Here is a 17,853-nt window from a genome sequence, read left to right as displayed (position 1 = left end):
CTTTATAAATGTCTTTATTGTCACTTTTGATCAATTTAATGCATCAATTAAACACAGAATGATTTCTGAAAGACACTGAAAACTGGAATATGGCTGCTGAAAATTCCCATTTACATCAAAGGAATAAATTACATTTTAATATATATTCAAATAGGAAACCATTATTTTAATTCATAATAATATTTCAAAATATGACTGTTTTTATTGTATCAAATAAATGCAGCCGGTGAGCGTAAAAGATTTATTTAAAAAATATTAAAACAATCTAAAATCAGAATCAAAATCTCTCTTTGGGAACATCCTTGAAATCAAAATAATTTGGAAATTTTGATGCAAAAAATTAGGGGTAAAGTTGTGTTTTTTGTTTTTTTATTATTCTAATTCAAAATATGTTTATTGAGGGGTACAGTTAGTCTGTGATAATGATAATGATAAATTTGAAATTGATATTTTTTGTTATTATTGTAATGTAATTTGGTTTTCATTTTATGGGATTAATTTGTAATCATAATTATAAGTAATTCATTAATTATGAATTTGAGCATTTTTAGATATTAATCTAATGCAAAACGTTTTCTTTTAGGGGTGGGATTAGTTTGTAATAATCAAAAAAAGCTTTAGAACAATAGAAGTCAATAGGATGTTCTAATTTAGATGCTTCTGACCAGCTATATTTTTTGGGGCAAATTATTAAAAAGTTATAAAAATAAAACGTCTTTATTCACTTAATGTAAATATTTATGGTATGAGTTTAGGATTGATAAGTCATATTTATATATATTTACACTATAGGTGCCATAACCTCATCAATTTCTTTGCCTTTTTAATTAAAAAATAATAAACAAACAAACAAACTTAACAGTCCCGGTTTGACAAGTTAGTGATTTTAAAAGAATAAATATTCAATAGTCCCGAACAATTATAACTAAATATATATTAATAAATACTTTTATTTATTTAGTGTGTGTTTTTTTTGGCATGCAGCAGCGGCGGCACACATCAATGAAACAATGTATCATGTGTTTGATTGACAGCTGCTCTCACCGGTCTCTGTCTCGGTCGCATCCTGATGAGTTTGAACACAGTCAAATCATTCCAGAGAACAAGCAAACTCAGGAAAAGACCTCCAAGACTTCAGCTCCATTCTCACCAGCCAGACCAATTTAGTCAGAAGGAAAAATAACGTTTTCATTATTCCAAGAAAACATGAAGAAGAAAATGATTGTAAATATTAAAATACATTAAAAGAAAAAAAAAAATCAATACATGAAGCGAGATCTCGGATGAAGAGCTGGATGAGTCCTCTAGTCTGGTCTCGTATGACAGTGACCCCCAGACATGAAACATCTGGACTTGTTTTTGGTTGTTTGTCTGGAGGGTTCGAGCTTTTCCTGTCGCCTCCAAACAAAACAAGGCAAAGTTTCCTTCTTTTCCTTGCTCCGCGATTGAAATGAACGCAGTAAATGTGACAGTCGGAGGAGACTGCAGCTCTCTCCTGTGGTCGGTGTTTCTCTGCTCCTTTACCCTGGTCCTCCTCGTCTGCAGCCAATAGACAAAAACTACAGACTTTCAGTTGAACATTTCGGGTTTTCTGGGTTGCTAGAATGCCTCAAGTCCTCAGCTTTTAGTGAAGAACAAAACTGTTTAATTAACACATATAATATCTAATAATAGGTTATAGCCTACTCACATTATGGAATGCTCAACAGATCATGTGCATTCAAAAACGATTAAATACGAATTATGACAATATATGATATCATAAAGGTAATAAAAATGAAAATATGTGAAGTAATATACATTTAAACTTAAAAATAAATACAAAATCTACCCTTACAGTATTTTCTAGTAGTTTCAGTACCATGGTATCATAGTATAAATGGTATTCAGAGGCAAAGGAGCCAAAAACAAACAAAATAACCCTGAATTTAAATAAACGGACAATCTTTCTACGCCATGAAATCTTGATTGTATATCAAGTTGATCGGTCAGTTAAAGGAATAGTTTCTTCACGACTCATATTTGCCATTAGCAACTGAAGTTAAAAACAGCTCAATGATGGATTTGTTTCTTACAAACACACAGATTTTCTCCTCCTGGACTGTGGATTACTGTGATGTTTTTATCAGCTGTTTGGACTCTCATTCTGACGGCACCCATTCACTGCAGAGCATCCATTGCTGAGCAAGTGGTGTAATGCTCAATGATGAAGAAACATCTACTCTGAAGAACTCATCTACATCTTGCATTTTTTTATAACTAGATTACCAAGTCTTTTTTTTCCCCCATCCTCAATTTAGAGGGAAAAAATCATTTATAATGGTGATTTTGTGTGTTAGTATGACTTAGTTTTATAAAGTATGTCATTGGTGTATGTCATCTGAGACCACTCGGATAACCTTTGTTTCTGATGTCTTATTGGTTAAAACGAGGAGACTATTTCAGCCTCCTAATCTCTACCTGCCTTAATTACAGTGTGCTTCCAAGTCAACTCTATGTGTGTGTGAGTGTGTGTGAGTGTGTGTGTGTGTGTGTGTGTGTGCGCGCAAGTGCTTCTCTGTCAGGGTTTATTACAGCATATAAAGTATACACTAGGACGAGACAAAAATAGGCCAGATTAACACAAGACACAGGCTGTTACACTTTACCATCAGGATCCTGAAAACCTTTGTGTGACATACAGTACACGCTCTAACAAAAGTCCCTAAAAATACAAAATAATAATTTTGGGTTAATATGACATCATTTTTCCTGTTTTTTGAATTATGCATTTCGTTGTGTGTTTTACAGATTTAACAATTTTCATTGCTTTTCTACCAGGATGTTATATTTTTCTGTTTATCTGAGTTTTTTTTCTTTTCTTACAGTGCAGAAACATTAAGAAAGTAACATTAATGGCATTTTTCTATCTATCTATCTATCTATCTATCTATCTATCTATCTATCTATCTATCTATCTATCTATCTATCTATCTATCTATCTATCTATCTTCAAAGTCTGAAACCACTACAGAAAATTAGTTTTCAAATTTATTTTACATTTTTTCATGGAAAATTATAATAGAAACATAAATTAATTGAAAGTTGAAATGAAAATCATGACGAATTTAACTTACTGTAGGTTCACATTAGATTAGAGATCTAGAAATTGTGCAGTTTTAAATATTTATAACAGTTTCAATCAATTATATTCAAACATTTCTGTTCAATTCCAGATTTTGAATCCCAGATTTTCTGTGTGGTCCCAGGCATTTGTAAGTCACTGTATATTGTACAGAATGTGCATATTGGTTATGACACAGTTTTCCTTAAAGATTACTACTGGCCATCTTAGAATGCTGTTATCTGATTGGCCAGGAGGGAAGCAATGCTATTGGTTAGACCTGGGATGATGGTTAGACCCAGTAGAGGCATTTGTTTTGATCTCTTAACTTGGCTCTTATCCAGTGAGTTTGAACACTAAACCTCGGACTAATCCACCGCTCGCAACTCATCCAAACACTAACATGCGGTGGTCACACACATACTCTGTACTCGAACTCTCTTTTACACAGTCACATCCAAAATAAAGAGTTCTGTGGATGGTAATAATGTAACTTTGGAGAGAAAATCTGGACATTTGGACCTGAAGAACAGTTAGATGGGACAGGTAGGATGGCATTCTTTCCTGTCTTTGTCTCAAATACAATAGTGCATAGTCAAAATAATAAGAGAGCAAAGCATGACCAGGTTTTCTGGCTTGTCTTAACTTCTGTATAAGAGAGTGTGAGATGATCCAAGGACTCGTGTAATAGTCTTGTATAACTGGTGGCAAACAAAACTTTAAAAGATCTTATGCATGTTCACACATCTTAGCATGAGTGTTTGTCTTCACATTGACACAATGGTGGAAACAAAGGTTTTATACAATTATTTGACTATTTTCAGATTTTTTTCAGGCTTTAATTCACTTTTAATCCTCTTCTGTTGTTTAAAACAAGTCACGTGTGATCCAAAATATTCCAGTTATAAGACAAATGTTGAAATATAAGGATGCAAAGTCAATTTGTATTGATTTAGTTTGATAGAGCTAAATGAATAATCCTGATAATGTGAAATATTAGCAAATGTTAATAAATAAAAACATCCTGCCCAAGGACTGCAGATGCAAATAAGCTTTATAGCCAACTCTATAAAGAAATAAACTAAAAAAATAAATAAAAATACAATTCTAACAATAATTTCAAACAGTTTTCAGTTAAAGGATGTCATTTGAATAAATATGCATAAAAACATTTAATAAAAATGCTGCATGTTGTGCACAGTAAGATTTTTGTTTAATTGAGATACTATTAGTTTTTATTATTTTGAGTCATATTTTATTTTAAAATTAGCTATTTTTATTTTAGTTAAAGTTTTAGTACTTTTGCTGAGTTTATTTTTGTTATTTTTATTTTATATGTCTACATATTCTTTATTCATTTTGATTTCAGTTTAATTATTTTAGTATACATCACGTTTAACTAAATTAAAATAAGTAATGTTGCTTTAGCAACTAGCTGACATTTTTTAAGATTTTTTATATATATTTTTTATTTTATTTCAGTGAACATTTAGTTTTATTTCAAACTAAATAAGCACAGTTTTAGTAAGCTATAATAGCTCTGTGTAAGTAAGAGTGTGTGTTTGGGTGTTTGCACGTAAGAAGGCTTATCTGTCTGCTGAGAACTTCCTTACGAGATTTATAGGTCTTAAAGGAGCAGGGCTGTTTGCTAAAAAACATTTAAAGGTCATGTTACTCCGGATCCTCTAAACATAAAAGCAAGAATATATTTCCAGGCTGCATTTAGGTACATTTAAACCAGTTCCTTCTCTTGAGCTAAATTAGCCAATTCATAATAATACAGTACAGTAATGCAATATGTCATTTTTAACATACCTGTTTTTTTTTTTATCCTGTCAGTGAGAGATGGTTTTGAGGTTGATCTTCAGTGAACAGCCACTGTGGAAGATTCTAATATTCTGCCAGCTATATTCTGCGGTCAGCCGGCATTCTGTAATTGGTATAAACACACACAGAGACAGACCACACACAAAAAACAAACACACACATTTGACATGCATGCATCCATACAACTTCAATTGACCCCACACAGCTAAATATTGAGTACAACAGGCGAACACAGTTCTGAAAGAATTTTCTTCTGAGCAGGGAATTACGGAATTCCAATCCGTGCGCCACGGAACATTAAGAACAAATCAGTATCCAGGCAACAATCCAGTCAAACTAATCTGTCCGACTTTGCTGAACAACAAGCTCCTTGTAATGCATCAAATAAAACATCATCAGATAAATTTGCATTTTACCATCAACCAGACATGGAAATCACCTGACATTTTACATTACAACACACTGCAATTGGAAATATAAGAAAAATGTTATTTAAATAAATAATGCGTCTATTTTTGACAGCCAGCAATTGTGACGGTGGGCATGACGTGTTTGCCAAAGTAAAAGAGAACAGCCTGATGGGAACTTTTATTGCCAACCTCAGTTTCACTCCACAGCCATCATCCAATCATATGCACTTAAAACTTTCTGGAAAAGATGCTGATTGGTTTTATCTGGAGGGAAGAACCATTAGACTGAACTCAACATCAACTAGGATTATTGATAGAGAGGTAACATAAAAAAAATCTTTAAATGCATGCTATTACACTATCATCTTCTGTCATGATTTTGTTTAAATTGTTAATATGATTTGTCTATAATGATATTACAGATACACGGCTCAGTTTTAACAGCAACTGTAAGGTGTTACGAACATAAAGCCCTACAGGTAAATTAAATAATCTGTAACATACAGCAGCATCATTTTAGAAAACTGGACTTTTCCTTGTCAAATAAAAATAATGTTGCTGTCAGGCTGAACACAGGATCATGGTAGAGGTTCTGAACGAGAATGACAACAAACCCGAGTTCCTACAAAGATCAGTTCAACCTCTGCAGCTCAGCGAGGTAAAACAAAACAACATACATTCTCTTTGTTTGTAATGTATTGACATACACTGCTGTTCAAAAGTTTGGGGTCAATCCTTCCTTCCTTCTTTCATATCAAAAGTAACAGTGAAGGCATGTATAAAGATGATTCCCATTTCAAATAAATGCTATTATTTTGAAAATGAAGCAGCACAACTGTATCAGCATATTAGAATGATTTCTGTCGGATCGTGTGACACTGAAGACTGGAGTAATGATGCTGAAAACTCAGCTTTGCATCACAGGAATAAATTTCATTTTAAAACAGAAAACAGTTATTTGAATATTACTGTTGTATTACTGTTTTACTGTATTTTTGATCAAATAAATGCGGCCCTGGTGAGCATAAGAGACTTTCAAAAACAAATTTTCAAGTCTTACTGATTCCCAAACGTTTGAGCAGCATATTGCATTTATAAGCATATATTAAATTTAAAGTTAAAGATTTTGAAAAATTTAATTTTTTTTTGTACTCCATTCCTGAGATTTTCTCCCATCTTCTGCTGGTTGTTTGATGTGTTTGTTCAGTTGACAGCGGTGAACTCTGTAGTGTTTACAGTCCAGGCCACAGATGCTGATGGAGACACACTGATATACGTCATCGATGAAACATCAGTAGGTGAACCAATCATCTCATCAGATCCACAAAACCACAGTAGAAACCTTCTGCTAGCCCTACTGCAGCCTCATTTGACTTAAAGACATAGTTCACCCAAATTCTGTCATAATTTACTCATCCTATATGAGTTTCTTTCTTCTGTTAAACATGAAACAAGACAGTTTGAAGAATGTTGGTAACCAAACACTTGACGGTAGCCATTGAATTTCATGTAAAAAAAAATTTTTATGGAAGTCAATGGCTACCGTCAACTGCCTGTTTCCCAACAAACTCAAAATATCTGCCTTTATGTTCAAAAGAAAGAAATGAATTCATACAGGTTTTGAACAACTTGAGGATGAATAAAGGATTACAGAATTATTTTTATGAACCATCCCTTTAACTTTTCTTATGGTATATCGGCTCGATAATCTGTGGATTTGTGTTTGTTTATTTCCAGCCTGATGCCAGGTATTTTCGAGTGGACTTACCCAACAGTGGCAAAGTGGTTCTCAACAAGTCATTGGACTATGAGATCAAAACTCAGCTCCGACTGACTCTTTATGCAGTGGTAAAACACAGAGAAAACATGTTTGCTGATGATAAAAATGTGAGAAAAAAACGACTGTTATTTACTCAGAAGTTGATGTGGCTTTAGGAGACGAACACAAACGAACACTACAACACAACGGCAACAATAATCATCAATGTGATCGATGGGGACGACCAGTACCCACAATTCCAGCCTTGCACTCTTCTCTCAGCCAATCACAGCAACCGCATATGTGCCAATCCTCTGTACACCGCCAACATCACAGAGAACGAGCAGGTAAACCCTGTGAATATATAGACATCTTAATGTTTTTGAAGTCTATTATGTTCACCAAGGCTGCATTTATTTGAAATATGGTAAAATCAGTAATATTATGAAATATTGCATATGAGCTGAAAATATCCATATGTTCCAAACAAATTATACCCAATAGAAAAGAAACAGAATTATGTAATGAGCTTCTTACACAACTGTTTAATTTTAAAACAGTTTTTTAATACAGTAAAAACTGTAATATTGTGAAATAATATTACAGTTTTAAACAACTGTTTTCTATTTGAATATCTTTTAAAATGTAATTTATTCCTGTGATGCACAGCTGAGTTTCCAGCATCATTACTTCAGTCTTCAGTGTCACATGATCCTTCAGAAATCATTCTAATATGCTGATTTTTGAAAACAGCTGTGCTGCTTAATATTTTTTTTTGTTTTCTTTCCTCCAGGATTCTTTGATAAATAGAAAGTTCCAAGCATTTATTGTTCAAACAGTGTTCAGACAGCATTTATTTGAAATAAAAGTCTTTACTGTCACTTTTGACATTAAATACATCCATGCAGAAAAATAATATTTAATTTCTTTAAAAAGATACTGACCCATGGAATGTGCATGTATCTGATTCCTTTTTATCGTCTGTGTATTTGTCCCTCAGGACACTGTCTTGGATTTCTTTCCGGGTCCGATTCAAGCTGTGGATGGTGACGAGGGTCTCAGAACACCAGTAAAGTACACCATCCTGTCAGGTGCTTCTCCTTCCTCTGCCAATGAACCTTAGGGGAACTCCTGGAAGAAGAAAGTAATTTTGATTATATATGTGTGTCTGCTGTAATACAGGGGCAGATAACGGCAGATTCATCATTGACAGTAATTCTGGAGAGGTGAGGTTAACCAGACGTGTGGAGAACAGACTGCTGATCCCGACACTGAGACTGCGTGTTATGGTGCGTCAGAGTGAAGAACAAAAATGAAAAAAATTAAATACATTTAAAATAGCAAATAAATGTAATATTAAATGTAATATATAAATAATATTCTAATATATAAGAATAAATAAATAACAGAGAAACAAAGAAATGTTTTCTTTTTGAAATCATTGTGATGTTTCTGCTCAGGCAGCTCAGACGGATGACCCTCTGAAATATGCAGTAGCCACAGTTCTGGTGAGGGTCTTAGCAGAAAACAGGTTTCCGCCGCAGTTTAATCGTTCAACATACCGTGGTTTTGTCAGCGAGAGCGCAAATCCTGCCTCACTCGTCCTGACATACGGCAACAAATTACTTATCCTGGAGGCCATGGATCAAGACTTCACTGACGTACGTGACTCAACAACATCACAACATTGCAAAACCACACAACAGTAACACCCCAATGTCAACATCCTGTTTCAACATCACAAAGACACTGGTTTGACATTCATTGCATGAAATATGGAGTTATGTTTCTGTTTGTGGGTTAAAGGGCTTCAATCCCAGACTGCAGTATTCTCTAAACTCCCAACACAACAGCTCTCAGCTCTTTTACATTACACAAGAAGGACTGCTCATCGCTAAAACCAGCCTGCTACATCCCGGCCACAAATATTTCCTAGAGGTATAAGACATAAGACTACATAAATGCACTTCAAAAATATTTTTCAAAGTTGTAAATGAAACAAAAATGAGTAGAATGTTTTACAAGCAAAAAATAATATTTCAGTCTTCAAAATTTCACATTTCATTCAATGTGTTAATTCCCAACTCTTTGTGATTATTTGTGAAATTTTGTCATTTCAGAGTGAAAATTGTTTAGCCACCAAATTTTATAGGCAGAATCTGAACAATATTCCACTACTACTTTTTTTTTAAAAATGTCTGAAATAAGACAACTGATGACCGTGTTGCAGGTTCTAGCCGCTGACCTGGAATCAGGAGACACTGTTAAAGCTGCATTGCATGTGGAAATTCTTCAAAAAGGCCAACCAGGTACTGGAACATATCCAAGCTCTCTGGATTATATCTTAATTAGGAATACACAAAAAATTGTTTTACATACATAAAATATGCAACAAACTAGAAGTGAGCGATGTTTGTGCGAAGCTTGCCAGAACATACAGTATCAGTCAAAAGTTTTCTGAAGGATCATGTGACACCAAAGACTAGCTGCTTTTGCATCTCAGGAATAAATTCAATTTTAAAATATATTCAAATAAGAGAAAGTTATTTTGATTTGTAATGTTTCACACCGTTTTTTACCATATTTTGTAAAAGCTTTGGTGAGCATATGAGGATATTAGAAGACTTTTTTAAAACTTTTGACCGATAGTGTATAATAACAATACGTGGCTGAACATATAATAAATAATAACAAATGTATTGTATAAGTTCCACAGGGTCCTTTGGGGGCGGGGCATGTGTACAGCAGTGAGCCAGTGGGCAGGGCAGAGGGCGTGGCAGGGGTGTGTCTGATCCTGCTGGCCATTACCTTATTTACACTGGTGCGGTGCATACGGATGATCAGAGAGAAGCGGCATCATGACATCCGGACCAGCGTGGCTGACAACAGACACCCTAATGTGGTAAGACAAGATATATTCATTCAACCTACACAACAGACATGTTAGACTCTGCATATGAGCTGGAAATATCCATATGTTCCAAACAAATTATACCCAATAGAAAAGAAACAGAATTATGTAACAACTCCAACTCTGAGCTTCTTACACAACTTTTTTAATACGGTAAAAACTGTAATACTGTGAAATAATATTCCAGTTTTAAATTACTGTTTTCTATTTGAATATATTTTAAAATGTAATTTATTCCTGTGATGCACAGCTGAGTTTTCAGCATCATTACTCCAGTCTTCAGTGTCACATGATCCTTCAGAAATCTTTCTAATATGCTGATTTGCTGCTCAAGAAAGATTTCTGATTATTATTAATAATGTTGAAAATAGTTGTACTGCTTAATCGTATGTAAGTTCAAAAGAGTAGAATTTATTTATAATTTTTTCAATCATTTTTAGTTTGGATTTCTGGAGGATCATGTAACACTATAGTAGGCCTAATGATGCTGAAATTTCAGCTTTGCATCACAATTTTTTTTTTAAATGTATTCAAAACAGAAAACAGTAATACAACTTTGTAATTTATGGTCACACTTTATTTTAAGGGCCTATTCTCACCATTAACAAATCATTCATTATGACTTTTGACTCAAACTCCTAATTTGCTTCTTGTTAATAGTAAGTAAGGTAGTTGTTAAGTTTAGGTATTGGGTAGGATTAAGGATGTAGAATATAGTCATGCAGAATATTGCTTTATATGTACTAATAAACAGCCAATATGTTAACAATAGGCATGCTAATAAGCAACTAGTTAATAGTGAGAACTGGTCCCTATATTAAAGCGTTACCTAATTTTTAATATTTAAAATGTGTTTACTGTCAATTTTGACAATTATTTCTTTCAAAACAGTCCCTTCATTTTTGATAGCTTTTATATCATAATATGCAAACCCCAAAAATAATATTTTAAGAATTTGTAAAAAAATTTAACACTTAAAAAACGTCTTAAAATGAATCTTTTTGCATTTCTTAATATTCCATGTCTAGTGCCTGAGATGGTTCCAGATGGTGAGTTAATGTTATTCCATTCCCCCTTAGTGAACTTCAATGTATTTTCATTTAGGTAAAAAGTGGAAATAGAATGGTTTCTTAAAGCATAGACTGACCGTTTTGTTACTAAACCGAGAATATCGTTTGAAGCATATGAGTCAGAGAGAGTGTTAAATCAGACACTACTTGATGCAGTATCCCAGACCTTTTAACTTTGAAAGTGCACCAAGTATTTGTTCAATTCTGGCAAATATAACAGTGGCCTTGGACTTTATACACCCACCGGTGTACATGCAGCATCTCACACACACACACACACACACACACACGCACGCACGCGCGCACACACACACACACACACACACACACACAAAGTCCAATAACTCCAATCTTCAGTGTCACATGATTCTTCAATAATCATTCTAATAAGCTGATTTGCTGCTCAGTAAAAATTTCTTATGCTTAATATTTTTGTGGAAACTGTATATGCATTCAATGTTGAATTGTAATGTGCATCATTTTAAATCTCTTTAAAATAAGGACAATATTACTCAGTGCACCTTCAAATTTCCCAGTTACCCTTGTGCATTTGTGTCTTTAAACAACAGAAATGTTTTCACAGAATCAACTGTAAATCCAGCTGAGTAACAGTTTTTCTCTGACAGATGAACCAGAGCCGACCGATGACTTTAGTGGAGGAAACGTTCTCATATCACAACGAGGCATTCAGCGAGTACGACCACTCCACCTCACCCTTCTACGGCAAACAAGGCATCTACACCAAAACAGAGGAACTACCTCCATCATCATCTGTGAACTTTCCATCAATTACCTTCAACAAATCCTTACGGGAACCAAGACGCAATTATCTGGCACTGCGGCCCAACGGGAGGCCCGTGAACAGGTTTAACAATAAAACTGTGTCCTTTCACGACTACGTTGTGGTTCGGGAATGGGATGAGGAGAGTGAAGAAAATACGGAGACTACGTTCACAACAGAGGTGGAGATTTGTACCGATTTAGAAGAAATTAATATGGATTGTGAATTAGAAAATGACGATTCAGATCTCCCAGAAGAAGTTAAAATCCGATCACAAAGAATCACTTCATACTGTGACGACAATGAGTCAGAAATGCTCAATACGCACCTAAAAAGAGTCAACCGAGACTACGAAACACATAATACAGACCACACACAAGTAAATATTGACTTAGAAGACAGAATTCATGCAAAACCACTGGAAATAAGGCACCAAAAAATAGCTGGAAAGCACAGATTCAAGTCTGATATACAAAGACACTCAACTGAAAGTCAAGAAAGAGATCAAACAGTGACGCAAAACTCAGCATTAAAAGATATTACACAAGCAGAATTCTCCATTTTTCAAGGAGAGCCATATATCATTAACCATAAAGCCTTGGTTTCAGAGGCCGACAAACCCGTCGTCAACTATTCAGAAAGCTTTAAAACAGATGGTAGCAGAAAATCGGATGATCTCAATTTAGATCCTCAGGTTTCAGTAGCTGAAAGTTCTGTACAAAACATTCATGATGTAAGTAACTTACAAACACATCTAAGCACATTAACACTCGATCCAGGTCAAAACAATGGATCAGAAGAACGTCTGGGAGTTGAGACGGACAACACCCCAAGCTCAAACACATATGTTAACGAGAACATTGCAACAAATTTAGATGACAGTAGCCTAGAAGAGGATTCTGTCTCTAATCTAGATACAAGCAGTCAACATCTGAACTATCTTCACGATCCCCACGACACACAGATAGAATGTTTCTATGATACAGACACAGATGAAACTAATGATGGGAGATGATAACGGGAGACTGATGAAAGCTAAGAGTGATACTGAATCAACTCAATGTTTGAATTGAGCTTGAGCACCAAACGAGCCTTTGTAAAATGGGAAAAGAACAGATTTGGCATCTGCGAGGCAATGGGTGAGTAATACAAGCTTCAAGCTAACTTCTAACCCAAACTTGATGGTTTTCAGACATCCTGTGCCCTTCCTGCATTATATAATGTACATCATTGCACACGGACATGCTTTGTATTGCAAACTCAAATAAAATCTACCGATGACAAATAATAAGACTGCTTGTGGTGTAGTTAGTTCTGCAAAAATGTAACTTAAGTGGGACTCATTCATTATGATAATATTGAATAATATCAAAGCAATAATAAACAGGTGCAATATGGCTAAAAACGTTTTTTCAATTTGAAATGAAGTAAAAGTGACCAGATCACTCCTAGTGGATCTGATTAGAATCTGCGCCAAAAACAAGAAATTCACCTGGAAACCCCACAAATGGAAACCCAATTGAAAATGAATCACATTTTCATCAATTTTATTGAGAAAACACTCTCAGCTATAAGACAGTATTTACAATACCTGACCACGGCATATTAAACAGAGTTCACATTCAATTATACACACACATACATTTTCAGTCATGTACAAATTGCATAAGGAAGAAAGGTAAGAAAGCCAAAAATAAAGTCTCGCATAATAAAGTCAAAGCAGTCTTAAGGTTCAGGGAGACGGAAAAAGGCACTTGAGGAAAGAATAGCTTTAGTTTGTTGGTTCAGTCTAATAATGAGAGTACTAATGCTTCATAAAGCTCTCATTGACAGGTCGCAGTGGTGGAATGACGTTCAATAGTCCTTCAAGCAGGGGTTTTTGTTCATAAATGAGCACCCAATCAGTTGATTGATCAATTTTACACACAGCTTTTATCTGTTCATAGATTGACAATAACAAGCCTTGACATTCTGATCCGTGTTCCTGCAGGAACCAGTCAGAACTTCTGGTTAGATGTATTTTGAGCCAAAGAAAGACCATGAAATTACGCAACATCCTTACTACAATCTACCACTTATGTCCAATATCAAACATCCTCTGGCTAAATGGAGATAAACACATACATGTAGTGGTTGCAAAACATTATATATTATTTAGAAAAGTAGTTTACATGAGGGTAAACCTAAAAAAAAAAAAAAAGTGTTCATATAATGTGTTGTGTAAAACCACTAATGGGCGGTTATTGCTCTATGCCGTGTCGGGTTACACAAATGCATTATGCTGCATTATATGTGCATTATAGACCATCAGACAAACCTCTACACAACACTTTGACAAGCTTCAAAAGCTGACCTGAATACTATTTCATCAGTGCATTTGAAATCACATCAGAATCCAACGGTGACGAGCGTTAATCTACGAAAGATGTGTTCACAGAAAAAGCCAAAATAAAAAAAATCCATTTGATCGAGATGCTGTGGAAGAACAAACATGTTTTGTAAACACAGTAATGCTTCACAATGTGGCATGCTTGAAATCATAAAATAAATTATTGTTCGTTTTGCATTTTTCAAGTGCAAAGTTTCCAAAAATTAAAACTCATCGTGTCGGACCAGTGCTTCTCCAAAATCTGTTGCTTGGCTCCCGACAAATAAGTCATACTTATCCACAATTTCCTGCTTTGTGAGCCGTCCGTCCTGTCATGACAGTAAAAGACTTAGTTATTGAAGCAGCTGCAAAAGTAAAAAAAATCAGTTCTTACAAACAGACCAAATATATAATTTATTGTTGTCAGCAGTTAGTGCTTCATATAATGTTTTTTTTTTGCTTTCATCACCCCATCAATAAGCATAACGAATCTGATGCACAACCAATAGAATTATGGCATTTTATGGCAGGTCATTTTCAGTCATGTACGAAGAAAGGTAAGAAAAACAAAATTAATGACAGAATTATGGCAACCTGCTCATTTAAGAAATTAAATTAATCCAAAAACCGATCCAATTTTTGTGGCTAAAACAAGTGTTTAATGGGAATGCATTAATTTATCTAAATTTATATACCATAAATGCTATGTAAGTCACTTTAGATAAAAGCATCTGCAAAATGCAAAAATGTAAAATAAACATTGCATTACATGGGTTTCCAATTATATGAGGGTGAGTAAAATATGCTAGAATGCTCAGCTTTGGCTGAACCATTCATTTAATTCCAGCTTTTAGATCTTACATTTTTTGTGACAGAAATTTACTTGCTTTACACTTCAGTTTTAGGGATTGGGGATATAGAAAACTTTAAGTTTCACATAAAATTGTTCAATATGTAATGGATGCAATGACTTTTATGCAAAATGTCCCTTTACTGAGAATTACCATGCTTTTACCTTATCTGCGTCAGACTCATACAGCAGGTGTTTGGCCTCAGCCTCTGCATGGTCGTAGTCAGACGGCAAGATCCAGTCACGGGTCTCTTCCTTATCCATACGGCCATCTTTGTTTTTATCCCTGAACTCTGTAAACTGTTCTTTTTCTGTTTTCACCCATTCTGGTTCATTTGCATCTCCATTCTGACTGTACATATCACCTGAAAAACACACACAGACAAGAGCAAAATGAGACAAAATCAATACACTACAGAAAACAACTGATTTCTGTCCTTTCCAGTCTCTCTTAAATACAAACATACACACTTCAAGAAAAACACTTCACTTACCAATATATTCATTAAGGTCGATGAAACCATCTCCATTTTTATCAATGTCCTCCATGGTCTCCTGTAAACCAAACCACACACATTTTATATACACACACACACACACACACACACACACAGCTAAAGGTCTCTTTACAGATGAAAGTCTATCATATGGGTCTGGAACAACATCAGGGTGACTAAACAATGACTAAACAAGTATATGAAGACATTTTTAGCATTCTGATTGTCCAGAAGTACCAGCACTATAATATCCTTCATGTAGTCAAACTCCTCGGGATGAAGAAACGCAGTAAACTCTTCCTTATTGGCCCTCATGTCACCATCATGGTCAGCCATCTTGAAACGGCGCTCATCTCTAGCCATCATCTGCCTGTAGTTAAAACCGTCCTCGGGATCTGCTTCATCTAAACAGACATAAACACATCACATCAGTCTGGATTTCTAGCTATTCAAAATAAATGTGATATATTTTTCTTTCTTCCCGACTAAAATCTGTTGTTTTGAGGACAGATGTTGACTACAGAGTCTTTACACACGGATTTGATTTCAATACTTTCAAAATGAGAGTTTAGCTGGTCAGTCCAAAAGATTGAACTGGAAACCAAATTTCGATTAGATTTAACCTCTGAAACATGTTTAATCCATAAATGCATTACACACACCAAGGATGTAGCCGTAAGTAGCGTTCTTGTATTCCTCCCAGGAGACATAAGCGTCTGAGTTGAGATCGTGAGCCTGCCACTGCCGGTCCACATCGTCATAGATCCATCGCTTCTGAGCGTGTTTGAGCCACTGTTTCATCTCATCAGCACTCACAAAGCCGTCGTGATCCTCGTCAATCTTTTCTACGATCTTACTGTAGATAGAAAGAGAAAGTGAATGATCTGGAGAATGTTCTCAAGTGAAGAGCTCATTGAAATGTAGTGTGTTTTTACCCCAGTCTCTCTTTGCTCTCCTCTGGCGTAAGCTGGTCAAAGGTCTTTGCCTCCTCTTGCCCGAGAAAAGCCTCGTGGTCGTAGTCGAAGCTCTCCTCATCATCGTGCTCCTTGTTGCTGAGGGGGGCGTCATGATGGACGCGGTCCTTCTTTTCCATGGGTTTACTGGAGGACTGAAGAACGCAGAGCGCGACGAACAACAACAGCGGCAGCAGGTCCATCTTCTTGTACACTTTTTTTAACAGGGTCATAAAACATGAATCAATATATATATATATATCAATGTAAACAGACAACATTGTTACAAATATTAATTTCCCACCATGCTATCTATCTGACTAATATATTTATTTATTTAGTGCTGTCAAACAATTAATCGCATCCAAAATAAGTTTTTGTTTACATAATATATGTGTATTGTATATATTTATTATGTATATATAAATACAAACACATGCATGTATATATTTAAGAAAAATATATTATGTTTATATAACAAATATATTTATATTTAATATAAATTATATGAATATAAATATATACATGTAAATATTTTCAAAATATATACATGCATATGTGTGTGTATTTATAAATACATAATAAATATACACAGTACACACATATATTATGTAAACAAAAACTTTTATGTAATATATATACACACACACACACAATAATACCTTGATACTAGTGTAATAAAGTGTTACCAGATAACTTATATGTAACATATTTTTTTATTATTATTTCAATGTAAAATTGAATGAATGTCCCCAATATTTGGACATGTAAACATTTAAATTCCCCACATTACGCCTCACGCAAATACCCGCAACTCTCAAATGACTTTAATGAAACAGCACAACACTGTATATCAGAGCATATCTGCATTAACTGTTTTATGTTTTAATGCAAAATTGCAACTTTACCTGGTGATTTTTGTAGTGTTTCACGCCGCCCGGCTGATTTCATGAACTCCGGATGTCAAACTAGTTTGGGAGACGCTTCCTCTGGATGGCCATCTCGACTGACCAATCAGATTGGAGATACCGCTCAAACCTCGTTTAACTGACCAATCAGATTGAGGACTGCACTCAGGACCGCCCATGCAGACGTGGTCCGAGTCGCTTGGCGATTGGTCCACTTCAATCCGAACGTGATTATGTCATTAGTTCAGAACTGCCACGTCCTCAAGGCTCATTTTTCCAATAGTTTGATTATAAGTACATTTTATTTACTCAAATGTAGATTGTTAAAGTTGCTCCAAGTTCTAATTAAATTCTTAAATAAGCCTAAAAAGAGGATTGCCTTAAAACTCTAAATCGCTTGCAAAGGATATATAGAT

At 34.9% G+C, this 17,853-nt stretch overlaps 2 protein-coding genes across 3 annotated transcripts; one reads left to right on the top strand and one right to left on the bottom strand.

Moving 5' to 3' along the window:
* Window positions 1-3,421: 3,421 nt before the first annotated feature.
* On the top strand, window positions 3,422-13,453 carry LOC306842754 (uncharacterized protein). Its single transcript, XM_079373811.1, has 16 exons — window positions 3,422-3,649; window positions 4,943-5,042; window positions 5,453-5,661; window positions 5,763-5,819; window positions 5,906-5,998; window positions 6,548-6,634; window positions 7,078-7,188; window positions 7,276-7,446; window positions 8,100-8,190; window positions 8,282-8,388; window positions 8,560-8,760; window positions 8,906-9,037; window positions 9,330-9,408; window positions 9,808-10,001; window positions 11,039-11,059; window positions 11,707-13,453. The coding sequence occupies exons 2-16, from the start codon at window positions 4,949-4,951 to the stop codon at window positions 12,874-12,876; spliced, it is 2,817 nt and encodes a 938-aa protein (XP_079229937.1). The 5' UTR covers window positions 3,422-3,649; window positions 4,943-4,948; the 3' UTR covers window positions 12,877-13,453.
* Window positions 13,164-17,537, bottom strand: LOC306842755 (calumenin-B-like). Of its 2 annotated transcripts, none has more exons than XM_079373812.1 (7): window positions 17,438-17,531; window positions 16,512-16,732; window positions 16,239-16,432; window positions 15,814-15,980; window positions 15,574-15,634; window positions 15,245-15,444; window positions 13,164-14,558 (listed from the first exon to the last, which is right to left on the bottom strand). In XM_079373812.1, exons 2-7 carry the CDS (start codon window positions 16,730-16,732, stop codon window positions 14,454-14,456), a joined length of 948 nt encoding a protein of 315 aa, XP_079229938.1. In that variant the 5' UTR covers window positions 17,438-17,531; the 3' UTR covers window positions 13,164-14,453. The 2 variants fall into 2 exon arrangements, with proteins under 2 accessions (XP_079229938.1, XP_079229939.1); XM_079373813.1 differs by having other exon boundaries at window positions 13,374-14,558; window positions 16,512-16,735; window positions 17,438-17,537.
* Between the last annotated feature and the right edge of the window lie 316 nt (window positions 17,538-17,853).

The sequence above is a fragment of the Barbus barbus genome, assembly GCF_936440315.1.
Source record: "Barbus barbus genome assembly, chromosome: 23".
Classification (NCBI taxonomy): Eukaryota; Metazoa; Chordata; class Actinopteri; order Cypriniformes; family Cyprinidae; genus Barbus; species Barbus barbus.
Note: the sequence above shows the minus strand (reverse complement) of the source record. Positions and strands in the feature narration are given on the sequence as shown.

Excerpts from the sequence above, each read along its gene's own strand:
- LOC306842755 (XM_079373813.1), bottom strand. The coding sequence starts at position 16,732 with ATGGACCTGCTGCCGCTGTTGTTGTTCGTCGCGCTCTGCGTTCTTCAG. Across the intron at positions 15,981-16,238 it reads TACTTACGGCTACATCCTTG|ATGAAGCAGATCCCGAGGAC; the intron begins GTGTGTGTAATG and ends ATGTCTGTTTAG. Across the intron at positions 14,559-15,244 it reads ATGAGTCTGACGCAGATAAG|GACGGACGGCTCACAAAGCA; the intron begins GTAAAAGCATGG and ends CTGTCATGACAG.
- LOC306842754 (XM_079373811.1), top strand. The coding sequence starts at position 4,949 with ATGGTTTTGAGGTTGATCTTCAGTGAACAGCCACTGTGGAAGATTCTA. Across the intron at positions 9,038-9,329 it reads GCCACAAATATTTCCTAGAG|GTTCTAGCCGCTGACCTGGA; the intron begins GTATAAGACATA and ends ACCGTGTTGCAG. Across the intron at positions 11,060-11,706 it reads GCCTGAGATGGTTCCAGATG|ATGAACCAGAGCCGACCGAT; the intron begins GTGAGTTAATGT and ends TTTCTCTGACAG.